This window comes from Cricetulus griseus, chromosome 7 (genome assembly GCF_003668045.3).
Source record: "Cricetulus griseus strain 17A/GY chromosome 7, alternate assembly CriGri-PICRH-1.0, whole genome shotgun sequence".
In the NCBI taxonomy this organism is placed as follows: domain Eukaryota; kingdom Metazoa; phylum Chordata; class Mammalia; order Rodentia; family Cricetidae; genus Cricetulus; species Cricetulus griseus.
The window spans coordinates 78,925,020-78,947,506 of NC_048600.1; the positions used below are offsets into that span (position 1 = coordinate 78,925,020).

Here is a 22,487-nt window from a genome sequence, read left to right on the forward strand (position 1 = left end):
TATAAGACTGTGTATCTAAATAAAAAAAGATGCATTTATGATTTAATAATTAATTTCCTTCATTGGTCAATGATTATTTGCTGAGAACTTACCGTACTGATAGCAAATCTGGTCAGCTGAGAAGGCTGTACTTACCTCTGGCCCAAAGAGAAACAAGCCAGAGAAACCTGTCCCAGACAGCACAGACAAAAGCACCAGGGATGAGGTCCCAAATGAATTGCTACAAGCCACCTCAAGTGTCATTAAAAAGTCCACCCTTCCCATCAATCCTGGTTTTCTTAACCCCCTCCCCTAAACTAATATTTCCAATGCTGAAAGAGGGACACTAGATCATACCCATCCTTCTTGTAAAACTCCAGCATCATGTTGTCTGTAGCAACACTGAGGGGCCGGCGTGCCTGCTCTGGCTGGCGCCGGTCAGCGGGGTCCATGTCTGGGGAGGGCATTGAGCTGTAGTTGGCATTGTGGTTCACGTGGACCGGACTCCCATAACTGCCTGTGATGTTGAACTCTATCTCTGCAGGGAGAAAGGACCAGTTGTACGTGATCTCCAGCTAATGGCACACCTCTCCTGGATGAGAATCACTCACACGCTGCCTTTAGAAGAATTCACCTCACAGTCTATACCAGCTAACCTAGTGGTATTAATTCATCACACTGACCAGCCAACAAAGGGACTATGTGATCGCCAGATTGGCCTTTAATGGAGGGAGATAACCAGGCCAGCCCTGACTGCTGAACTATGACGCTGGGATCCCCATACCATTTTGTCCTCACATAAGTTAGTGGCTACAAGCTCACCATCATCGTTTACTACACAAGATGTACAGGAACAGTGTGTCCTTGTTTTAGCAAATAGTATTACAACTGTTGTCTCCATACAACGATCACCACAGAGAAACACACGTGTAATGACACTTCCATGGCCCATAACATCTTTTAAACTCTCTTGTAGAGAGCTGCATCCAGTACCTAATTTTGAACCAGGCACGCACTCGCACACACACACACACACAAAAAAAAAAAAAAAAAAAAAAAAAAAAAGCAATTCACTGCCTTGGAGCCCTGCTTTTATGCACTGAGGGGCAACTCAAACAACACCATTTAAGTCAGTGGGAAGGCAGTGCCCAGGTACTATCTGAGCCCTGAACTGAAGTGCTTCCCTGTCCCCAACTGCACTGCATGCCTCAGGAGCAGCTACCCTCTCTCTGCATTTGGAAAGTGAGGAGTTTGAAGCTAAGGGGCACCCTGTTCTTGGCCAGTTTCCCACATTTTGTAGATGTGAATAAACCACAGTGTAGATATTAGGTCAGGAGAATCCATGGACCTGGTTAGCAGAGGGCATGGACACCTGGGTGCCAGAATGTCTTCCTGGGGAGGCAGAGAGAGGAGAGCACCCCAGACTGTGCTCCAATGCCTGGGGCATTGGCAGGTGTGTGCAGGAGGAGTAAAAAAAAAAAAAAAAAGCTACCCAAAGACTGGCTGCACACCTCTGGCTTCACAGGCTCCAAGCTCACAGTGACTTTCCTGTCCCCACCTCTACCCCTCTGTCCCCCGTATGTGAGTGCTGACACTTACCCCCAGGGAAGAACCAGTCGGCATGCTGGATGATGGGCTCAATGATGCCAACAATCTGCAGTGACACTGTGGTCATCATCTCGGTGATGTTCCTACAAGCAGAACAGGGGGAAGGGGGTACCAGCTGAGGCAGTGGGACAGCTTCACTAAGCTCCACTAAGCTGGAGAAAAGACACTGGCCTGGAATCGTGCAGGCCCAGCTCTGTCAGCCGCTTCCCTGAAGTTTTATGAAGAGGATTACTCCTGGTGACCACACACTAGCCATTATGCTTTTTCAACACAGGGGAGCTTATCTGTCTTTCAACTCTGCTGCATCTTGCAGACAACCAAGCATCCTTTCAGGTCTAGATGCCAGGAGCTATATCCTCTTACAGAGTCCTCCAGAGGGCCCAAGAGAGCTTGCCATGCTTGGTGCCATCATGTCCCTTGCCTTCCTCTGTCACATTCCACACTGGTTTAGATTCGTCAGAGAATACCTTCCTCAGTGAGGAAGAGCTGAAGGGTTCTCTTCCTCCTTCTGACCCCAAGGAGGAGTAGGCCACAACAGAACTGGAGCTAACAGGCTGAGATGATCCAGGGCCCAGGCCTCTTGCCCTGCAGCCCATGCCTGGTACCCTAGGGGGCCTCTCCTTCCTGTACTCACCCCTCTGACTGTGGCCACAGGAGATTGGGTCCTAGGACAATTGCCATGTTACTGGGAGTCATCTTGTTTACGTCCTGATATTCAGACAGCTTGGATAAGAATTTGATCAAGTACCTGAAAGGCAATGAGAAGAGTTGGATTTAACTAGGGCTCAATACTAACCATAGTCCTGCAGGGCAGAATAGAAACTTCTCTCTTGTAGGATATTCCAAACAAGGTGACTCACAGCAATATATGAATATCCCACATTAGGAAACGGGAATTCTGGATTCTCTTCCCCAAAGCAGACAGACCCAGAACCCACCCAGTTAGATGGTCACATCCACTCCAGTGAATAAGCAGTAAAAGGCCCCATCTGTCCTAATGCCTTAGTACAGGATGATCAAGGTGTATCTATCACCAAACCCTGTTGCCTCCTGTGTAACCTCCTGTCATCCTTTCTCTGTAACCAATGTGTCTGTGGATAACCACATGCTGGGGTGTTATTACTCTCGGGCTTCCTGGAAAGAGCCGATGACAACAGAATATGACCCTGCAATTCCACTGCTAGGAATACACCCAAGAAAAATACACCTGTGCCCAAGCTGCTAAAGACATCCAGAGAGTCATGTATTCATAGAGCCAAGCCCACTCAAATTCTCTTCAAGGAGTGAATGCATTTATGTAGAATGTTATAAAGGCATTAAAAAGAGGAAGAAGAATTGACACTTTTTGTCTGTCATGTGGATGAGCCCTGGAAATATGGCAATCATAAGAAGGCAGATTCAAAAGGCCACACAGTGTACTTCCTCTTCATTAAATGAAATATCCAGAATGGGAAAGTTCACAGTGCAAGAAGGTGGGTTAGTGGTTGCTGGGTTGGACAGGAGGTGGTGGAGAATGGCTGTATGTGAACTGGGTTTCTTTGTGGAGTGATGAAAAACACTCTAAAGTCAGACATTAGGTATACAACTCTGTGAATGTAGACTCAGTCCTAAATGTCACCTTTTAAAAGGCACAGTGGTGTGTGAATTGTATCTCCATAACTTCAGTTTTTAAAAAGAGAATGAAGCTGTGCACAAGGTAAACACCCCAAAACAGCTTGGGCATGCCACACTGAAAATATCTCTGTCTTCCCTAGTGGCTCCAGGGGTGTTTGTTTTCTTCTGGACTCCTAGCTACAAAAGGCTGCCATCCTTGGGTCACAACAAAGGAAGTTCCTTGAAGGATTTTAACTCACCTTCTGATAGCCCACCAGACAGTACACCTGCGTTTGGGGGGAAAGGGGAGTCCAACCCAGTAGTCACCATCTCCTCCCTGTACTAGCTCTACCCACAGTCTCTCCTGATTATGTCTCAACCTCCAAGAAGCATCCTAGGACTGGACCAGGATGTGAGATCTCTGAGAACATACAACCTGGATCCTTGCCAGTGGCTGAGGGTTGAGGTCACCAACATGTAGTGAGGTGTGCATATTTGACTTGGGTTAGGATATTTTTAAATGCAAATTTTAATAAAATACAGCTACAGTTCACTTTATCCATTTGTACTGCGAGCTATGTCCACATTGCTAGGCAACCATCACAACCATCTATCTACCTCCAGGACCATTTTGGCCTTCTTAAATTGAGACTGTATGCATTCCCTCTCTGCCCAGTCCTGGCAACCAGCTTCAGTACCTGTGACTCCAACTACTTTCAACACCTTATCTGTTTTTGTCCATGGTACTGTAAGAACCACAATTCTGGTGTATGTGCACACCACAATGGATTCATCCACTTATTGGCCTGGGATACTTAGGTTATCTCCACTTTGAATACTCCATGCTATGAATGTGGGTGCATACATATCCAGTCTCCTGCTTTCAATTCCTTTGGGCAGATGCTCCGAAGTGGAGCTGCCACATCATATGGCAATTCGGGGTTTAGTGCTCTAGGAACAGCCACACCACCACTCCAGGGATTTTTTAACAGGGAAACAAAAATTATCAGACAGATGGAAGCAGAAGTTGAAGCTGAAAATCTGTATCCTGAGAAACAGGGAGAGGAAGCAAGCAAGAGAGAAAGAGGCAAGGCAAGGCGGAGAAGCCAAGGGTGGGGAAGGGTCTGCAGTAGAGAGGTGGTTCCCAGAATACAGACATGTGGAACGCCTTATCTCACCACCCTGCCTATGACTAGCTCAAGGTCACATCTGCCTCCTTTGGCTCCAGAGTAGGTCAGCTAGAGGTCTACCAATCTCAAATACTGTCAGAGGGTATGAAATACTCCTTGTTCTTCACAAACTGAAAAACTTTATAGAGTTAGCCAATGGCTGTTGGGTAGCCCCTGTTGACATGGGGCTTCTGTCCCTTTGCTTAGCAGCAAACCTATCAACTTGCTCCTGCCTTATCTTACAGGCTGTGTGAAGGTTAAAATGGACCAGGCATGCTAACAGTACAGTGAATCCCATAGGGTGCCCATGCATGCTAATTCCCATGGTCTTTGCCCAGGGAACAGGCCAGCTGGGCTCATGTAACCCCAATCCACTTCCCCATTCCTTACTTACCGGATGTTGTTATGGTTGGCCTTGGGCAACTTCTCACAAGCATTCCAGAGAGCCTGGAGTCTCTTGTCTTGCTCCTGAATACTGGGAAATTGACAGGAAAAGCCATTGGTTGAACACGAACTGGCACAGCACTGACCACCAGTCTTTCTAGCCAGTCATTGTCATGGACACTGGACATTGCCAATCACATGCCTGTTATTTTCATTAAACACACATGGCTGTTATCACTTCCACCTTCTATGTTCTCCTTCAGTCCTGCCTTACACTATTTTAATAAAACTTCATCTGCATGGATCACAGATCTCAGGTGAACAAATAGAACAGGATAACAGTGAGGTCAACAGGCTAGATATTGTGGAACAAAGGGTTTTGTGGGTGTCGGGAGAACACAGGACACCGGCTGGGGGAGCCTGACTCTGCAGCACACTGCACCCTGCAGATCATCAGCTCACCAGACTTTACTCGATGCTTATTAAATTCCTCCATATCTGGAATAAATTAAAAGTTCAACAAATAACTTGAATAAGTAAGTTACACAGACATAAAAATAAATCCAGCCTTTCAAAATTTCACTTCAATTCCAATTTACTCCATGAGCTTACTATCAATCTCTCAGAATTAAAAGCATTCTTTAGAGGACTAAGTTTTATGAAAACCTACACCCAGGCCTGCATGATGAGAAAGTCTGATGGCAGAACAGTCTTTTCCCCAGATCTGAAGAGTAAAGAGCAGCAGGTGAGCCCCCACACCTAAGGTATGGCCATCACCTCACATGTCAGCTAAAAGCTTCACTTATGAGCAGAAATTAACAGAACAATTCATGCACAGTCTGGTCAGAGCAGAGCGGGCCTTGACTGGGAGGCTGTGAAGTAGCCCTTCCACTCCCTGACCTCTGCGAACAACACCGGCCTCACTGAGCTGGTGGGAAGACTTTAAACAAGAATGTGACCCAGGTGCTGCCCCTGCCGCTGGGCCCTGCTGCTGGTTTATGCAAGGTTCTCAATCCACATGAAATATTGGCATTACAGCTGCTGCCACCACAGCTGTCCCTCTCTCCCTTGGGAAGGCACTTTCTGTGGCTACAGCCCCATGTCCTCTTCCTGTCTTTAACTTTTCTGAAGGTGACAGTATAGTCTGTGGGAAGTTACCTCTTAGTGCTGATGGCTGGCACTGGGCCTGGCAGAACAGACCAAACTGTAATGGGACCACTGTGCTAAAAGCCACACAATCAAAGTGAACTATGAAAACTGGGACCGGTTTCCTAAAACGGTAGTCTTGCAGGAACCAGTCCTGGGAAGTCCAGTGTTCCTGAGCCCACAGGATCATCCCCTATCATCCCCTCTGTCTCACCCTCTAAGGAATCCTTTAGTCCCTTTAAAACAATTACTTTCTGTTGTTTCTGTCTCTTTTTTTTTTGTTGTTGTTTTTGTTTTGTTTTGTTTGTTTTTTGCCTGTAAAGCCAGCCCCTCCTGCTTGCTTCACTGGAGGCACTCAGTGCTGCTCATTTGTAAAGTGCAAAAGGAAAGCCTTTTAGATGTTAAGCTGAATTTGCCTTTTGATGAAGGGCAGATGATATCTGACCTTTCAAGGACTGTAAGTCAACAGACACATATTAGAATGAGTCCCTCTGTGCCAGGAACAGCCCTATAGGCTGGGAAGAAGCCCTCAGAGGAGTTCCTAACCTAGCAGCTGTACCAACAACCCAAGACATTCATACTCTCCCTAGCGCAGAAGCAATAGGGCAGAGGGAGGAGGGTTACCAGGGAAGGCTTCTCTGAGAGCTGACATTTAAGGTGAGGCAGAAGGTAATGCATGAGGCAGCCCAGGATTGAGACAGCCCAGTTCTGTCTCTAAGAACAGTGCATCAGAGGAGTCAACCAGGGCATCTGTCTGCCCTGAGGATGGTCTCCTAGCCTCAGAACTCTGCATCCTTCTCCAGGGCATGTGCCCTGAGGATGGTCTCCTAGCCTCAGAATCCTGCATCTTCCTCCATCTCTGCATACTCTACCATGGAGGTACTTAGTTTATCAGACTTCCAAACACACCTCCTCAGTCCCAGTAAGTCTGCACTAGATTGATAAACTCTTGTTTCTAAAAAAAAAAAAAAAAAAAAAAAAAAAAAAAAAAAAACATATTTTATTTATATTTTCACTATTTCATACACATATACAATACATCTTGGTCACATCTATCTCAACTACCAAATCCTACTCCTTTGGGGCCTCTCCAGCATGTTCCCTTCCCATTGTTATGGCTTCTCTCTTTTAGTGGTCTGTAATCCACCGAGTTCAACTAGTTCAGCCTGCTGGAATGCTATCTTGCTGGCTCAGTCTTGTGACGTCTTATACAGGTAGCCACAACTGCACTGAGTTTTAAGTCCAAGGGCCACGTCATATCCAGAAACCAGCATCCCATCTCCTTTCTGTCATCCAGCTCTTGTATCCTTTCTTCTCTTTCTTCTTTAATGTTCCCTGAGTTCCATGGAGCAGGTTTGGTACAGACTTAGGCCCAGCCCTCAACAGGCACTAATTATCATCCCAGTTAGTTGACCAGTTACTTGTGAGTCTCTGCACTACCTGTCACTCACTGCAAAGAGCAGCCTCTCTGGCACTAGTCATCTGGAATCTGGCTTCCTCTCTTTTCCTGGCCTACCTGTGTCTTGGTGTCCTAAGTCCCCTCAGATTTGTCTACATACTTCTGTGTCAGCCTGGAGCATTACATTCTAAGTCCAACTGAGTGCCATCCTGCATGAAACCTAGCCTCTTCGTGGGGCCAAGGTTATGCTCTCAGCAGCTCGGGGAGTATGGAAACATAGAATCCCAGGCAGTTCAATCCAGATCTCTGAGAAGCAGGCACAGATCCTGGTATCTTGAATGTGTACCAAGAGAACCTGATGCAGGCAGACAGTGGGGAACATTTCCACTCAGGAAACTCATTTCCTTAGAAGATGAGAACCTGCAAGGCAGGCTCCACTATTCCCCATGGATCTTCAACATTAGAAATGCTTATTATCCAGGGGTAGAAACAAGTCCTTGTGTTTCCTCGGTTCAGTGTCTGGGAGTCGTCAGGGTCACTCCTTTCTTCTGGTAGACACTCACCTCTTCAAATGAACTGGGACCAAAGTGTCTCTCTCTCCACACTCTCAGTGCCACTCTCAGCTGTCCTTCCTCTCTCTAGATTCCTATCAAGAGCTCTTATCTATCCAGTAGAAACACAGGGGCAGTTTCCAGCAGAGGATATGCACTCATTTCTCACTAGAATCTCTGTCTTGTTCTGCAAAGGCATCAAATGCAGTGGCTGCATGTGTGAGCTCTAGGACTGGATACATTTGATTCAATTCCTCACCCTCATGTGTTAGCTGGCAAGTAACTTGCTGCCCCAGCCACACTCCACACCTTCGAGTTCTCATTTGCAAAGTGAGGGAAACAGCCTGGCCAACTTCAGAAAGTTATGAAAATTAGATGGTTCAAACATGATTATGAGTTTAGAATAATGGCAAGCCTCTAAAAAAGCATTCAACAGATGGTACCATTTATTAATAGCACCATGGAACCTGAGACCTCCCTTCATAGTACAACATATGGACCATATGTTCACCATAGTATGACTATTCTACTTTGGAAAACAAACGGCACTAGCAATTTGACTTGAGACAGCTTTCTCTAGTTTGATACACTTAAGCATGCCCTCAGCTTGAGATGAATTTGGTATCTTTGAGCTCCCAATATTTCAAGGAATGGAAGAATAATGAGCATTGCACATTTGAGGTGATGAGTATGCTAACGATCACCCTGGGTTGATCACTGCACAACACATCCACACAGTGACACATCACATCACACCACAAAACCTTGTAGATTATATGTCAATTAAAATGAATGATGATTCACTTGAAAGAGATGATGGCCATTTGATACAGCCTCCAGTGTTCTTTCTGCAGGCTAAATTGGATGCATTGGATGGCCAAGACCCATGACCAGAGATTATTAGAAATTCTTTCCATGCATAGGCACCTTTGCTCCCAACCTGCTTTCAGAAAAGCTTCTCCCACCTCTTCTCTGCTACCTGCATGATCTTTACCCTGGTTTCCACCATCCTGGCTCTGGTTGCCAATTCTCCTGCCCCCATCTTGTCTACTTCCTCACTACACATGGTCATTTGTATTTTCTTAACCTATGGACAAAGAGAACATACACCTCGATGAAGCTCACACAAACAAGAAAATAATCATAAAGGCAAGCTGCATTGAGGAACCACCGACTATCGTTTGCTTTGGCTGTGGGCTGCACTAGCTGCTGGCCTGCTAATTCTGCTCCCTTGGCCCTATTTTGGCGGGGGGGGGGGCAGGAGGAGCATGGATTGCATCTATTAATTCTATTGCATGCTATTAATTCACTATTGCTAAAATATTTCTATAATTAGATATGGGTAAAGACCTTGAGACTACTGTTTTCTTGTTCTTTCTGCTAAAAGAAATCACTGCCATTGCCTAGTTGGCCTTTCTATAACATTCTTTAATGTACATAGATAGGGCCACTTCTAAAATTCTATTTTATTGAGAGTTGGGTGTTTATCTGTTTTTAAAAAATATACCTGGGAGGCCAGGCATTGGTGGTGCATGCCTTTAATCTGCCTTTAATCCCAGCACTCAGGAGGCAGAGGCAGGCAGATCTCTGAGTTCGAAGCCAGCCTGGTCTCCAGAGCGAGTGCCAGGATAGGCTCCAAAGCTACACAGAGAAACCCTGTCTCGGAAAAAAAAAAAAAAAGTATATAACTGGGGGAAGGAGGGTGAAGGGGAAAATGATGTAATTATATTAGAATCCCAAATAATGAAAGAAATCGCACACACACACACACACACACACACACACACACACACACACACACGTCTTCATTAACTTGATTATTTCATTCCCTAACAGACCTCTCTTCCCTAGTACCCAGAGTGAACCAAACAGCTTCTTAATTGCCTCAGAACATGAGGCAGTGCCTCTACCCTTCAATGAGCCATTAGTAACTTCCCAAGTAGAGTTGCACTCTACATTCTTGCACATGCCTTTTTGGAAACTTGTTCTTCATGATGGAAAGCAAGAAGGGCAGTTGCTTGATCCCAGATCACAGGCTTTCACACTTCTGCGAACCTAAAAACAATGCAGTGCAGCAACTACTTACATGGCATTAGGTTCTATAAGTAATCTACGGATGGCTTAAAGTGCACACGAGGTTCTATGAAAACACTATGCTGGCTGCCTAAGCATCCGATGGTCCACAGATACCGATAGATGATTATAGTCCCCGTAATCCCAACCCTCAGCACAATCCAATACAAGGTACTCACTTGGAAGCCTGGATCCATTCCTCATAGAGTTCAAAGGTCATAAGAGGCTCTGGCAACTCTCGAAGATAAGACTTCAAAGCCCCTGGGCATAAATACAGTAAGCTGTTACAACACAGCAGAAACTGCATCAGCCCACACCGCTCCAGGTAGACATGATTCCTTGGCCAACACAAGATCAAATAGTGGTTTCCCATGTGAATAGTTGTCAGGCTTTGAGAGTACCTGGATTGAAAATTGCACAGCCCTGCCCCTTATTTTTCACATTACATCACCTTCAGCTTTGCTCCTGAGGTAGTCTTCGTTCAGTGATCAGAACAATCATGGCTGAAAGAGGGGCCTATGTGGACATCTGGAGCCACTGTTTCTGATATGGAGCCACACACTGCCCATGCTCACTCCTTTCCTGAGAACCCTGGCTCAGAGGTGGAAGGTACCCACCTGCAATGGCATGGGGGTCTGCCGAGTATTCCTGTACATCCACCACACAGCAGTCCAGAGCGGCTTTCAGCTTCTTCAGCTTGGAGGCTGACGGGGCTACCCGGAAGAGGCCCTACCAATAGGATAGTGGGGTTAGAGCATGACCAGCCACTCAGAGGAATAACAGAACAACAGAGATGGAAAGTCTACCTGCTCCTCCCTCTGAACCACCCTCTTCCAGCATGTCCATTAATGTCATGTTCTAATGTTGCAGCAACTGTGAGTCCACCATGCTGTTCTCAAGTACAGCAGCTCACTGCTGAGAGGCTCACCGCACTAAGTTTATTGGGTATAGGAACCTTGGATGCTCAGGTCCCTGCTTCTTTTACACTTACAGTAAATCTTGGAGGATCTACTGGAGAGCTGCCAGACACAAAGGTCTGATAACATGGACAAACAAATGTCTATGGCAATGGTTCTCAACCTTCCTAATGCTGGGACCCTTTAATATAGTTCCTCATGTTGTGGTGACCCCCAACCATAAAACCATTTTTGTTGGTACTTCATAAGTGTGATTTTGCTAGTGTTATGAATCATAACTAAAATCCCTGTGTTTTCTGATGGTCTTAGGTGACCCCTGTGAAAGGGTCATTCAACCCCAAAAGGGGTCACAACCCACAGGTTGAGAACCACGGGGCTACTGGATATATGTATATGCATGCTTATGTGTGTACTTGAATATACATTGGGAGACACCAAGTGAAATAAATAGCATCTGTCTCCTCAGAAGAAAGGGATGTGAAGGTGATGGTGGCCTGCCAGCTCCAGGTTCCATTATTATTCATTATTTTTGGTATTACTACCACTTAGGTTCAAATGGACAGTCTCACATTACAATGTAAAACTGAGGGGGACAGGTGTGCTTGGAAGAGAAGATAAATGCAGGTCACAGATGGGAAGGAGGCTCTAGCCCAGGGCTGTGAAGTGTGGAGCCCTTTGGCTTTCTTCTCTGCCTCCTTAGGTGCCCCGTAGACTGAAAAGCAAGCTGGGAAGGTGACCCTCCCTCCTCTTTGTTTTCATGGTAGCTCAAACTTCCAAGTTCCTTCCAAAGAAAACATTCCCAGTCTATGACAGAGGTTTTGAGCTGCTGGGCTGACTAATCCCTTTCTTATTGGAGGATGTGAGACAAGCAGATGTTTATAACTCGTTAGCATTTATGTGAGGAGGTTATGCTAACAAGTTCATACAAATGTGCCCATCAAGCTTCTGTGACAAGGACATCAAGCTACAGAGCACTCGAAGGGATTGGAAGATTGGCTTGCAACTTAAACCCATGCTGTGACCACACAAGAAGAGCCAGTAGTGATTGGGATGAATAATACTAAAGAGGAACAGAGCTGTCAAAGACGGTGTCCCTGCCCTATTGGCATTTTTCATTTTCCATAACCCCAGTCTTCAAATACTAAATGGAAAATTCTAGAAAGGGGTCACTTACAGACTTTAAATTCTTTTATTACAACATGTTGTTAGAACTACTCTATTTTATTATTGATTACTATTAGTCTTTGTGGGGATTTAAATGATAAATGTCCCCATAAGCTTAGGCATTTGAACACTTGGTCCCCAGTACGTAGCACTGTTTGAGGAGGTTTAGCATGTGCAGTTTTGCTGGAGGAAGTGTGCCTGTGGAGGTAGGCTTTGCACCTCATGACACTTCCAGTTTGCTCTCTCTGCTTTACAATTACTGTTAAAGACGTAAGCTCTCAGCTTCCTGCCCAGGCCACCATGTCTGCCTCTTTGTGCACCACCTCTCCTCCATGGACTCTCATCCCTCTCTGCCCCCATCCACCCCAGTACTAGAGTTAGAGGAGGGTCTAGCCACGCACATTTCTTTCCGTGGGTCTGCAGATTCCCATGAAGGTCCTCATGCTTGTATAGCAGGTACTTAAGGATGGAGCCATCTCCCAGCTCCATGGTTATCATTTTCTTTTCCCCTTTTGAATTTTATGTTTTATCTTAGTTTTCCGTTTTGAAGAGACCATCTACATTTTGGTGATTAAATTTAAAAGATACGTACCCACTGATCAGATTGAATGTTTATTTACTGATGACAATATTCAGTCTTAATCCTTAATATTTTATATTCATATTTGAGAATGTTTAAACTTCCTCATGGAGAATAAAGAAATCCAGGCAGCAGCTAGAACTGCAATCTAGTTTCCTTCTACTGACCCTTGGGCAATTTCTATTAAGTGGATTGAATGATACAACAAGAATGGTTGTACTATGGAAATGTATTTTTTCCCTTGAGACAGGGTCTCACTATGCAGCCCTGGCTGGCCTACAACTGACTATGTAGACTAGCCTCTGCCTCCTGAGATCTGGAATTAAAATTGTGCACCACCACACCTGGCTGCCCAGTCTGTATATAAATTGAAAGTTATGACTTTTGACCCATTGCTCGATACATTTTGAGATTTGGTTGATACTACCCTCCAGCTCTTCTGGTTAATTACTGGGCAGCTGATGCACAATTTCTTCTCTATAAGATGCTCTGGCCTCTTCATAAAGAACTTGAAAAATCTTATACTAAATGTTGTCTTGAAGTTTCTTCTCCGTATAACCCCTTGCTTCAAGTCTTTTGTACAATATACTGTTATCTGTTCTCAACACAAACACAATATGAAACCAGTGTCCAGGAAAAGAGCCAAAACCATGGTAACTGACAGCAGCACTGTCTTGTCTCATTGGATTCTCTAACTCATCAACAACTCTATCTTCAGCTAAAATGGGGCAACCATATTCTTCATCATAGCCATCATATGACTATCCTTCTCAAGCTAAATCACCCACATTTATGTACTTCAGTCCTGGCCTGGACACAGGTTCATTGCCTGATGTGGTTTTTCCAGCCCCTCGTATACCAGTGATCAGGATCTTCAGAAGTTTCCCAGTGCTACTGGCTGGTTTTGTGTGTCAATTGACACGAGCTAGAGTCAACAGAGAGGAAGGAGCCTCAGCTGAGGAGATGCCTCCATGAGATCCAGCTGTAAGGCATCTTCTCATTAGTGATCAATGGGAGAGGACCCAGCCCACTGTGGGTGGGGTCATCCCTGAGTTGCTTGTCCTGGGTTCTATAAGAAAGCAGGGTGAGCAAGCCAGGGGAAGCAAGGCAGTAAGCAGCTCCCCTCCATGGCCTCTGCATCAGCTCCTGCCTCCAGGATCATGCACTGTTGGAGTTGCTGTCCTGGCTTCCTTCAGTGATGAACAGCAATACTGAAGTGTAAGTTAAATAAACCCTTTCCTTCTCAACTTGCTTGTTGGTCATGGTATTTCATCACAGCAATATAAACCCTTTGTAAGCAGTCAACAACTTGGCTCACATGCCCCTTAAATTTTATTTTTTTAATACCTACTATGAAGAAAAGCCTCACACACACACACACACACACACACACACACACACACACACACACACACACACACACACACACATGCACACACACACACAAAACAGCCAACATAGATGTGCATACTGCTACCTTCCCTCTTTTCATCAGTCCTTAGCTTGTTCTAACTAAATTTGCACTCACTTAGAGAATACAGCCTGTCTTAGATTAATCACACTTTGTTGGATAGATGCTAGACTCATCTCTTCTAGTAAGTTTATAAGCCCTCATCCCATGTTTATATTTTGCTCAATAACAAATACGGAGCCCATAGCATGTCCTACACCAATACAGAGTAACTGATCAGGCTTAAGGGAGATGAAGTAAACATGTTAAAATAGCCCATAGATAAAGCCCAACAAATGACTGAGTAGGCAAAACCAACAACGATCACCATCAATTCCTCACAGCCCTTCCTCATAGGAGGCTTCTAAAAAAGAGTCTAATGCCACAATCAGTCGAATTGTGAGGATCTGTGCAGAAGGACCAGATGTAGATGGGCAAGAACATTAGTCTGAAAATCAGAAACTTACTAAGCAAGAGGAGGAGGAGCAGGAGGAGGGAGAGGAGAAAGAAGGAGCATGGAGGGGAAGGAGAAGGAAGCAGAGGAAGAGGAAGAATGAGAGGAAGAACGAGTGAAAGGAAGAGATGGAAAAGGAGGAGGAGAAAGAAAAAAGGAGGCAGTAAAGTGAATACTAGCTAAAGCAGCAGCAGATTGTTCAAATCACACTAAAGGAAAAGAAGGAATGTCTGGAATATGTCATACAGTCCTCCTGGGCAGACATCAGCCTCCCATAGTCTTCTATTCTCTCTGTGAAAGTGAAGGTTCTCATGAGAATGCGGTGTCTATTAGTATCTGCAGAAGACACAATAATGCCCGTATTGTCTTGAATAAGGGATCCAGGGTGGACATACTATGGGAGAGAAGCTGTTGCAGACCCTGCCTCTCAAAAGAGCAGACCAGCTTGGGGGATGGGTGCGGCTGCTTGGTACCTACCTCCTCCTGCATCCCACACTCCAGCAGCATTGTTACACAGGCCTCTATAGGGAAGGCAATCTCACGGCCACTGATCATGAGGTGCTCCTCCAGGGGCTTCCCAAAGGAAGGCTTCTCCACCCAGGCCTCTGGGGGAGGGGTGAGTAAGAAAGGAGTCAGTTAGTAGCTTTCCAAGGCCACCTATGCCAGGCTCTTTCTCCCCTTGTCCAGATTCTACACAGAGTACCAAAGGCTTAGTGGGAAATGGAAAGGCATGAAGAGAACCATTAGGACTGGGGTGAGCACTATGCATACCCAAGCATCCCCTCTGAAGTGGGGTGTGGAGGATGAGCTCAGCTTTGGGTCACTGGTGAGCACCAGCTCAGGGAGGTCTACTGGCTCTTCTAAACATGAGTGTTCCCAGGAGAGCACAGGTGGGGAGCTGGCCTCTCATCCAGGAAGGTAAGCAGGCTCCCCACCCTCTCAGCTCTGAGGGAGGCTTGCACTTACCCTGCTGTGCTTTGATTTGAGGCAACACAGCCTGCAGCAGTGTCAGCGACTTCCTGTGGTACTCAGCTTGCACTTCTATAAGCTGAGAAAACACAAGGACAGACCTTACCCTTTGCCAAAGGGAAGCAGGCTTCTACAGTGACGTCCGTCAGTTCTGTATGAAGGCACTCACTCATGGAGAAAGCAGGCAGGATTGCCACCCTCAGTCTCCTCCAGTGACAATATGCTTCAGGCAGTAGGGAGGGCCACTCCAAGTGGAAGTTGGCAAGATAGGAGAATCAGGAAGGAATAGGGGAATCTGCCTGAGATGGAGCCTGGCTTAGAGAGCTTGCTTTAGATCACCTGACAACACTGGACACCCTCTCCTCAAAGCTAAAGGTAGCGATGAAAGATGCAACAATTGGTGAATGTAAATGGAAAACATATGCTAAGGTCATTTGCCCAGGAGATGCACACAAGTTACAATAGCCTGTGTGCATATTGATTTCTGTGAGTCACTTGGACACGTAAGTGGTCAGAAAGCAGGTGGCTCTACTCCTTCAGATATACTGGAATGAGAGCACATTCAAGGTGTGCTCCTTGCCATACTATCCATTAAAGAAATAAGTTCAGTGTTGCTTAGGGCCAAGGAAAACTCACTAGCATTTATTTTCTGACTATCCCTCTCTCCAAAACCAAATAAAAGCCTGACATGGAGAGTAACCAATGGCAGCATTAGTGTGGGAACCCGAGGCCTGAGAAAATAGCATGTAAAGGCCAGGGAGGTAGCCTGAGAAAGCCTGGGTGCCGGTAATTTCATTGGCTTCAATGACTCCAGATTAAGAATTTCATAATTCAAACCAGTGGAATGCATTTGAAAATATATTACTGTGATGGCTAGAATAAGAAATGGTCCCCAAAGTTCCTGGCATTTGAGCACTTGGTCTCCAGATGGTGGTGGTGTTTGGGGTAGTGGGGTTCAGGTGGTGGGCCTTTCTGGAGGAAATAATGTCTCTGTGGGCAGGCTCGGAGGGTAAAACGCCTTGCCTACTTCCAGTTTGCTGTCTCTGCTTCCTGTTTGTGTTTGAGGATGTGAGCTTGTAGCTTCCTTCTTGGGCCTCCATGCCCACCTGCTGCTACACTTGCTCTCCGTGATGGACTCTTATTTGTCTGGTACCATAAGTCCCAAATAAACCCTTCCTTCTAAGAGCTGTTTTGGAGCGTGGTGTTTGACCACAGTAACAGAAAATTAATCAATATGGCTACTCAACTACTGCTTTGAACCAGAGGTTCCACACTGGAAGGATACTTACCAGCTCTTTTTGTGGGTGTGTGCATGGGGGGGGGCTGCAAAGTCTGCACCCCTAATAATGCAGGACAATGCCATAGCCTACAGCTGCTTACCCACTGAGCACTTTAAACTTCTCAGATCTCTCTGCCTGTTACTCTCTCTGACTTAACTCTATTTTCTTATCCCATCATTTCCTTGGCCAGGAAATAAAAGTGCATAAGTTTTAGCTTTATTGTTAACTTTTGGAACAGGTGCACTCAACTCTTTTTCAGATTGTATGATTTCTCCATCAATACTTTTCTGCTATTACTTTATTTAGCCTTACGTTTATTTACTCCTGCAAGGAGCCAGAGTCCAAACTATCTGAACTGGATGATTGAAGTCAGGTGATTCAGATCCTGTCTCTGGACTCAATCTGCTTTCACTGAGAAGAGGCGGGTTGCTACCAGGCCATCAGCCACTGCTTATCTACCTGCCTTGAACTTGGCAAAAATCTTTAATAGAAACATATGCCTTTGTAAGAAACTAATACTTCCCTATTCTTAAATCCTTTGTTGTCACAAATCTAGGTTTCCCAGTATGGGTCCTCCTTACTTTCTGGGTTGGGCAGTTCTGCTCTAGGGAGCTGACTGTGCATCTGAAGAGGCTTAGCACTTTCTTCTGTGTCTACCATTGACACAGGCCCACAGCCTTTCTGAGTGGGGGCAACCAGAGGCATCTGAGAATTCCAAAGTCCTCCAGCAAAGCAGAGGAAGTCACTCTTGGTTAAGAATCCCTGCTATGGGTCAACTAAGCTGTGATAATCCTCAGGGATGAGTTTCTATTTTAAGCTTAAGTTTTCAAATGAATCCACACGTGGAGGGCAGAATTCACCTAGAGATTGAAGCAGCAAAACGCTTTCCTCCACCCCACACCTTCTCCCATGATGCTTTCATGCAATCAGAAGGCCCTTGTTTCTATGCCCACCTTCTTTTGCCCTCCACACCATGCCTTTTACAGACTTTCTGCTGTTTTGCCTTTGTGGACCCTTACCGTTTGAAAGTAGTTTGCATAGTCAATTTCTTTGGCCACAAAACTGTACATGTCAGCAGAGAGCTGGTCCTGTGCAAGATAAAATATGTAACCAAGGTTAAAAAGAGAATAATGGGAAAGGGGACGGCTAACGTTTGTCCCGGACAGCAGCACCTGATTGTCAATAGTATGTGACATATCACAAACTCTTCCCATGGGGCGTCCAGCCCTCCCAACCATGGCTCTAGAAATGAGTGACTTGGAAATCCTACCATGATAGTAGTTTACCCAGAGCTTTTAACTTATGGGCTAGCAAAGTGAAGCTGGCCTACTGCAGTGACGTGCAAATGAGCTCTCCACACCTAAGCAACTCGCCCCTCCACCTGAAGCAATTCTAAGCTCATGGTGGCTCACAGTGGCTTGCCTCCTTAGGCCATTTCTTCCCTTGGATTAATTCACCTTCCTGCTCACCTTCACCCTCAAACTAATTGAATGACCATGGGCACATGGGAAAGTGACAGAAATGCAGTGACTTCCAGAAAACCAGGATAGACAAGGTACACAGTGGGAAAGGGTTGCTGATTTAAAACTCTGACCTCATCCTGTGTTGTGAACAAATTTAATAGTTAAAAATTCTTTTTTTATTTGCTAAACTTTTTAAAAAATTATTTATTTATTTAATTTAGAAACAATCTTATGTTACATATCAATCCTAGTTCCCTCTCCCTCCCATCCTCCCATGTCCCCCAGCACCCACCACCACCCCTGAGTTAAGAATTCTTAACCATTAGGCTATCCATAGACTGCAGGGGCAACAGCCTAATGCTGCCCTGGAATCAGGAACATTTTATTCTGAGATGAATGGGTTACAGTTCCAGAGAAGACAGTCACAGCATGCACAACAAATGTTTTCTGAGTGCCATACACTGCTGCTAATAGCATCTTGAGGCTGTCACTCCTCTGTCCTTGTATGTGGAAGCCATGTGGTACCCTGGAGGAGGCACTTACTGAGGAGAGTCAGTGTACATTGGAGTGAGACAGGCAGAGCACTAACCCACAAAGCCACTATGGTTCCTGAACAAACAGAAGCAGGGAGCCCCACACTCCAGGAAGAGTTGGCCTGGTGAGACCTTAGGCAGTTTGCAGTGCCCTGGGCCTCTCCAGCTGCCCATTTTACTGGCTCTCCTTGAGAACTCAAGGAGGGGAGGCATGGTCAGCTCCCTTCCCAGGATCCTTAAGGAGTTCTTGTACACAGGGCAACAGAACCAAGTCACAGAGACAGGGGAGGAAACCTATCCTCTGGGAACCTCATGAGGACTTCTCATCTGGGTTTAAATGGATTAGACAAGCCTGAGCTTGGTTTATAAGTGATGAATGAAGAAAGGGGAAACATGAATCAATTTTCATTCATAAATGCTTAAGTGCCAAGCTTAATGTCACATAGAATTATCACCCAACTTGTTTAGGTCAGTTCTCCCAACACCTGGAAAATTGTCCTCAAATCTTCTGTCACCTGACTTAGGGCAAGTAGACAGAAATCAAACTGTAGCTTCAAGGTCTTACACACCGTAAGGAAACACTTCACCCCTGAGCTATATCCACAGTCCCTTAGATAAGTACTAAGTTTCTAGTTTGGGATCAGCATGTCACAGAGCCCAAAGACCTTTTCTACCTGTCGATGAGTATCTCAGAATGCTTGGCTTGGTAGAGGATTGAATATTATTTGCTAACTGAACAAACAACAACATGAAGTCCCACAGCAGGCAAATTCCCTAAAGAATAAAAGAGGCTCAAGATCACTTCACTCTCTTTCCTCAGAACAGCCTTCTGCAGGCTTCCAAGTGCCAAAAGTTTAAGAGGAGGCTTCATCTGGAATGTCATCCCTGAAGCAGCTCTGGGCAGGAGACATCCAGCACAAGGGTGAGAGATGCTTCACCAAGGCAAAGCCCAGAGGGAAGCAATCTGTGATCTAGCCAGCAGCAGAGAGGAAGGCAGCTTCTCAGACAATCATGAAAAACCAGGATGTTTTCCCAAGATGGCGGAAGGATTTTCTTTTTTTAATGTGTAGTGTTAGATACCTGTGCCATTAAATCTAACAATTTAGTTTCTGAAAATGCCAGACTGTAAATAAGAATAATTCACCTTTATTCTTATCTAAATTGTATTTAAATAATTCTTACTTAAAACTGTAAATCAACTGTCTACTTATCTAAATCATCTACAAAGAAAAAAAAAATCCTCACTCATCAATATAGCTATCTGTCTTGGTTGTCAGCTTGACCATATCAGCAATGTCTAAGGCTAGCCAATGGCGTCTGTGTGTCTTAGGCATGTTACCATGGAGGACAGACATGGGAGAGTGACTGAGGAAGACACCGTCAAAGTAGGCAGCACCTGCCAATGAGGGTGGGCCATATAGAAAAAGTCTGAGGAAAAGCATGGTGTGGGGCCCCTGCCTGTGCTTCTCCCAGAGTGAACACTTCCCCTCCTGCCACATTCTCTGCCACCATCAGACCCCAGTTTCTATGACATTTCTTGACACCAGTGACTTTTCAGGAATTTTCTAGGCTTTCAGTGCAAGAATGGGACTGCCAAGGCACACAGCTCCTTGGACTGAGCTGGCTGCTGAATGTGGTGTTATCCATGTGGCCCTAACTTTGCAGGCCTGCAGGATGCAGGAGTGAGTGCAGCATAGAGGCTTGCACCAAGGTTCCAGAAAGGCAAAGAGGTCATGTGTAATGCCCAAGGCCAGATTCCCTACATGGAACTCCAAATGGGGCTGTGTATGAAGCTGTGATGATTAAGTCTCAATTTCAGTAGAGACTCTAGGATACGAAAGGTGCCAGAAATGTGGGATGTTTGCTATAGGCACTGAGTGCCGTTGTCCAAAGGTGGAGGTCACATGTGCCACAGAGAACAAACCTGGAGGGATGAAGCTACCCAGGCTCTCTGGAGACCAGACAATGTCATCACAAGTACCAGGTGCCAGACATGGTAGTAGGAGGTATGGTGTCTGTCCTGTTGGGTTTGTCTTGGTTTGGTTAGGTCTCCTGTTATACCCTCATTCCTCCACTTTGTCATGGAAATGTTTATTCTGTGCCACTGTATTCTGGAAGTATGTTACTTGCCCTTTGATTTCCACGTGTTCATAGTTGAGGGATTACCTTGAATCAGGGGACTTCACTTTTGAATGATGCTGGAGCTCTAAGCCAATGAGGACTTTTGAAGTTTGACTGAATGTGCTTTGCATTATGAGATAAGCATGAGCTGTGGGGACCAGGGTAGAACGCTATGTTTTGAATATAAAATGTTCTCATAGGCTTGTATGTTTGAATGCTTAATCCCTACCTAATGGCACTGTTTTGGGAGATTATATGAAATATTTAGGGCATGGGGCCTAACTGAGGGTCATTAAGTGATAGGACTATAGGCATATGATCTAGAGTCACTTCCAGTATGTTCTGTCAAGATGTGAGGAAGGGAGGAGTCCCAGCCACATATTCCCACTGCCATGGAACCACTTGACGCATACATCCCCTGTCATGATGGACTGTGTCCCCTTAAATAATGAGTGAAAATAACTCATTCCCCCCTTAAGCTGCTTCTGTCACAGTGGTGAGAAGAGTGTAAAATATGATCAGTAGACTGTAATGTGACTCTAAAATTGTGTTTTCCAGTCTTACAACACATAGGAGAATGATTCCAACAGGTGGAGATGACTACTGTAAGCACCAAAGGCGGTTTGCCTTGGATCTATTCTATCCACCTACAACTTTTTATATGGGTGCTTGGTTAAATAAAAAAACAAACAACAATACAAAGAGGCCCAGACTGCTGTGTAGATAAAGTGATTTCATTGTAGACAGTGTGTTTCTATTTTCTTACTAGTATAATATCTAATAGGTGTCTGGACCCATGTCCTGATTATTCCTCTATGACACAGTCTGCAGTTGACTTATTAATTTTCAATTTATAATTATTTATAGTTCATCATAAAAATTTTGAAATATAATAATGACTCTGAACATCAGAACTTAAGATACTGCCACACTGTAAGATCAGTCTCCTGCAAGGAAATAATTCATAAATATCTTATCTCCCATTATCATTTTATTCAATCACTATCAAATATATCAGAGATATTCAAGTAACATATTGTTAGTTTATGTTTTTATAGAAATTAACTTCTTCTAGATTTATTGTATCTGTCAATTCCGTTTACTGCCCAATATCAATTCCTTGATATGTGTTGTGAAGGGCAATGGTCTGTGGTCCTATGACAAATCTCGGGTTGGTTTATCTTCTTTACTTTTATGTTTTTGAGTATATGACTCTGAACTTTGAATTTCACTAGGCATTTTCAGGTTTTTAGGCTCTCTCAGGCATGATGGCTAGACTTGGAAGATGCTATGGGCGACTCTCCTCTTTCTAAGGTTGATTAGCCCACAGTGTGTGTGTGTGTGTGTGTGTGTGTGTGTGTGTGTGTGTGTGTGTGTGTGTGTGCACATGTGTATGTTAAACTTTGGCAACATAATTCCTTCTGAGGACAGACCTTATTAAGAATGACATAAGGGGACTTGCCTCAAAACCATGAGTTCTGGAGTTTAGATCATTAGTGCTCATGTAAATATCAGGTAGGCCAGAGGCCTCCCTGTAACCCAAATGTTCTGAGGAGGAGGAGACAAAGGATCCCTAGAGAAAGCCTGCTAGCTATATAAGATGAATTTGTGAGCTCTGGGTTCAAGTGATAGATGTTGCCTCAATTTATAAGGT

General features: G+C 45.0%; 1 protein-coding gene and 1 pseudogene across 2 annotated transcripts in view; both read right to left on the bottom strand.

Moving 5' to 3' along the window:
* The window catches only part of Arhgap44 (Rho GTPase activating protein 44), a 159,423-nt gene that overhangs the window by 19,560 nt on the left and 117,376 nt on the right, over positions 1-22,487 (bottom strand). For both annotated transcript variants that reach the window (XM_027427147.2, XM_035447638.1), the window contains exons 8-16: positions 17,736-17,804; positions 15,434-15,515; positions 14,945-15,072; positions 10,520-10,631; positions 10,082-10,163; positions 4,744-4,824; positions 2,222-2,335; positions 1,579-1,670; positions 337-517 (exon numbers count right to left, since the gene is read on the bottom strand). In XM_027427147.2, coding sequence (XP_027282948.1) covers positions 337-517; positions 1,579-1,670; positions 2,222-2,335; positions 4,744-4,824; positions 10,082-10,163; positions 10,520-10,631; positions 14,945-15,072; positions 15,434-15,515; positions 17,736-17,804 — 941 coding nt within the window. The remainder of the gene's footprint in view (positions 1-336; positions 518-1,578; positions 1,671-2,221; positions 2,336-4,743; positions 4,825-10,081; positions 10,164-10,519; positions 10,632-14,944; positions 15,073-15,433; positions 15,516-17,735; positions 17,805-22,487) is intronic.
* Positions 12,279-14,780, bottom strand: LOC113836738 (annotated as a pseudogene).